This window comes from Emiliania huxleyi, assembly GCF_000372725.1.
Source record: "Emiliania huxleyi CCMP1516 chromosome Unknown EMIHUscaffold_1459, whole genome shotgun sequence".
Taxonomy (NCBI): domain Eukaryota; phylum Haptophyta; order Isochrysidales; family Noelaerhabdaceae; genus Emiliania; species Emiliania huxleyi.
In genome coordinates, this window is record NW_005201134.1 from 2499 (window position 1) to 4748 (window position 2250).

At 61.0% G+C, this 2250-nt stretch overlaps 2 protein-coding genes across 2 annotated transcripts in view; both read left to right on the forward strand.

The window, feature by feature from the left end:
• Positions 1 to 554: 554 nt before the first annotated feature.
• Positions 555 to 1400, forward strand: EMIHUDRAFT_122732 (hypothetical protein; the record flags this gene model as incomplete). The annotated part of the gene is made up of 2 exons (XM_005787072.1): positions 555 to 1088; positions 1245 to 1400. 2 exons carry the CDS (start codon positions 555 to 557, stop codon positions 1398 to 1400), a joined length of 690 nt encoding a protein of 229 aa, XP_005787129.1.
• Positions 1401 to 1742: 342 nt separating this feature from the next.
• The window catches only part of EMIHUDRAFT_252806 (hypothetical protein), a gene marked incomplete at both ends in the record, with an annotated part of 1635 nt that continues 1127 nt past the window's right edge, over positions 1743 to 2250 (forward strand). The window contains 2 exons of the mRNA XM_005787073.1: positions 1743 to 1841; positions 1980 to 2231. Of these exons, the coding sequence (XP_005787130.1) occupies positions 1743 to 1841; positions 1980 to 2231 (351 nt within the window). The remainder of the gene's footprint in view (positions 1842 to 1979; positions 2232 to 2250) is intronic.

Here is a 2250-nt window from a genome sequence, read left to right on the forward strand (position 1 = left end):
CAAAATGCCGGGAATTTCGCGGAGAACCCGTGTATACCCGGAAATTACCCTGCGACCGCCTGGGTATTTTGTCGATTTCCTCAATTTTGCCTCAGATTTTGCCCCAGACCAGCTCTCAGACTCAGGGAAACTCGCGAGTTTCCAGAATGGAGCACCAAACACCCTCTGTTTTCCCTGGAAATTTCCGGAAACGCAAAGTGCTGGGGACCCTCTGTTTTCCTTTTTGTTTTCCGGAAAACCTGGTTGAGCCCAAAAGAACCTCTCGATGGGCTGGGCAGGTCAAGGCAAAGGAAGAGCGTCCTGGCATGGCCCGGACCAGCTCAGAGTTGAGCGCCTCGGCCACCGTTTCGAGCCGCTCGACCAGCGGCTTCGCCAGGCTTGCTAAACCATCAAAAAGAAACCGCGCGATGCACCCAGGTGATCAGCGGGGCGGCATACCGCCCTCGAGCGACGCTGACAGGGTTGCGCTCCTGACAAGGGATAGCGACAAGCTCGCAGCCGGTGGCGTGCCGAGTAGTGTGGGAGAGAGTGTGTTGTTTCGCTAAGTCGCTGTGATGTTGTCCGCGCTCCTCGCGCTCGCCACCAGCAGCCGCTCGCTGCCGCCGCCGCCGCTCCAGTTCTCGGCACGCATCGTAACGACTGCGCACCAGCTCAACGCCACCGACGACTACCCGCCGCGCACGCGCCAGCTCACCGTCTACTACGACTTTCCGGCGCGGCGCTCTCGCGTCGATTACGACGGCGTGGCTCCGCACGAGCCTCCAAAGGCGTTCGTGCGACGATACGACCTGCAGTTCGAGTGGAGCGTGCTCGAGCTGGGCGGCGAGAAGGCGTGCCAAAAGTCACGGCTGCGCGAGGCGATGCCGATGCCGCGGTGGCCGGAGGCGATGAGGCTCGTGGGAGACGAGATGGCGCGAGGCCGGCGGTGCGAGCGGTGGCGCGAGGACCACGGCGAGGAGGTGGTCGAGCTGCTCGTGGAGCGCGACGGCGGAGCGCCCGTCCGGCTGACCACACACATCGTCGATCCCTCCTCTCCAGACGGAGAGCGGAGCCCGCTGCTCTCGTACGAGGTGTTGGACTTTGAGCCGGTGGGCTGTAGCCAAGGGGAGGCGGGAGAGGGGCGGGGGAGGGGCGGACGCGCGCGACCGAGATCGGGCCGGCCTCACCACCTCTGCACTCTCGGCAAGCCCAGCAGCCTTCTAGCAGAGCCTTCCTCCTCGAGCGTTTGTCGACCCCGGCCGCAGGCGGCGCCGCCCGAGGAGGCCTTCCGCATGCTCGCTTCGTCCACCTCGCCCGTCTTCGAGGGCGCGGGCGCGCTGCGCGTGGAGCAATGCGAGAGAGTGGCCCAGGAGATGGGCTTCCCCTACATCCACTTTCTGCACTCGTACTACTATACGTGAAAATCTCTTTTGTGATTTCGAGCTCGAGGACGATGATCGATTGTAACAATTCTTATTTTTACATTTTAGAAGAAAATAATAAAATTAACCCATAAAATGGCACCGCATAAACGCGCGAGAAAAAAAGAGCCACAGACTGTGTGTCACAGACGACTCTCGTCGGCTCTTCTAAAAGCACAATCCCGGGCCGAAATCGCAGTGACAGTCAGACATGCAAGCCGGCTCTTCACGAGCTGTGAAATACCCCCAGCCGAAACGAAACGAAGGAGAAACGTGAAATGAGGCGGGGGAATCAGTGCCCAAGTGGGCGCCGTCGCCTCTCGCTATATTTGCACGGGGAGCATGGGGAACTGCACCAGCCACCCGCATCACGAGCCGCAGGTCCACTTCGACACGGTGGACGGCATGGCGACGGTCAAGGCCTTTGCCGGCATTCGACAGGTGCCAAGAGAGAGAGAAGAAGAAGAGAGAGAGAGATGCGCACGATCGGCACCGTACACGACGTCCAGTTGGGCGAGGGGGTTTCGGTTGCACCCCACCCCGTGCAACACAGACAATGCTCCCTACTTGCTCCCACAGGTGACGATGGGCGTGCTCCGCATCGACTACGAGTATCAAACCAACCTCGGCGACATCCTGGACCCGCGCTCCTTTGACTTCCGGATCATCTCGGCAACTGCTGAGGGGCTCACGTTCGCAAAGGCCAAGGCAGGCGACAAACTAGACGCCACTGGAAAGGAGCTGCTCGAGCGGGCGGTCCGGCAGCTCATCGACAACGGCGCAGACTTTATCGTCGGTGACTGCGGCTTCCTCGTGTACTGGCAAGTGATGGTGCGCGACTATGCGCAAG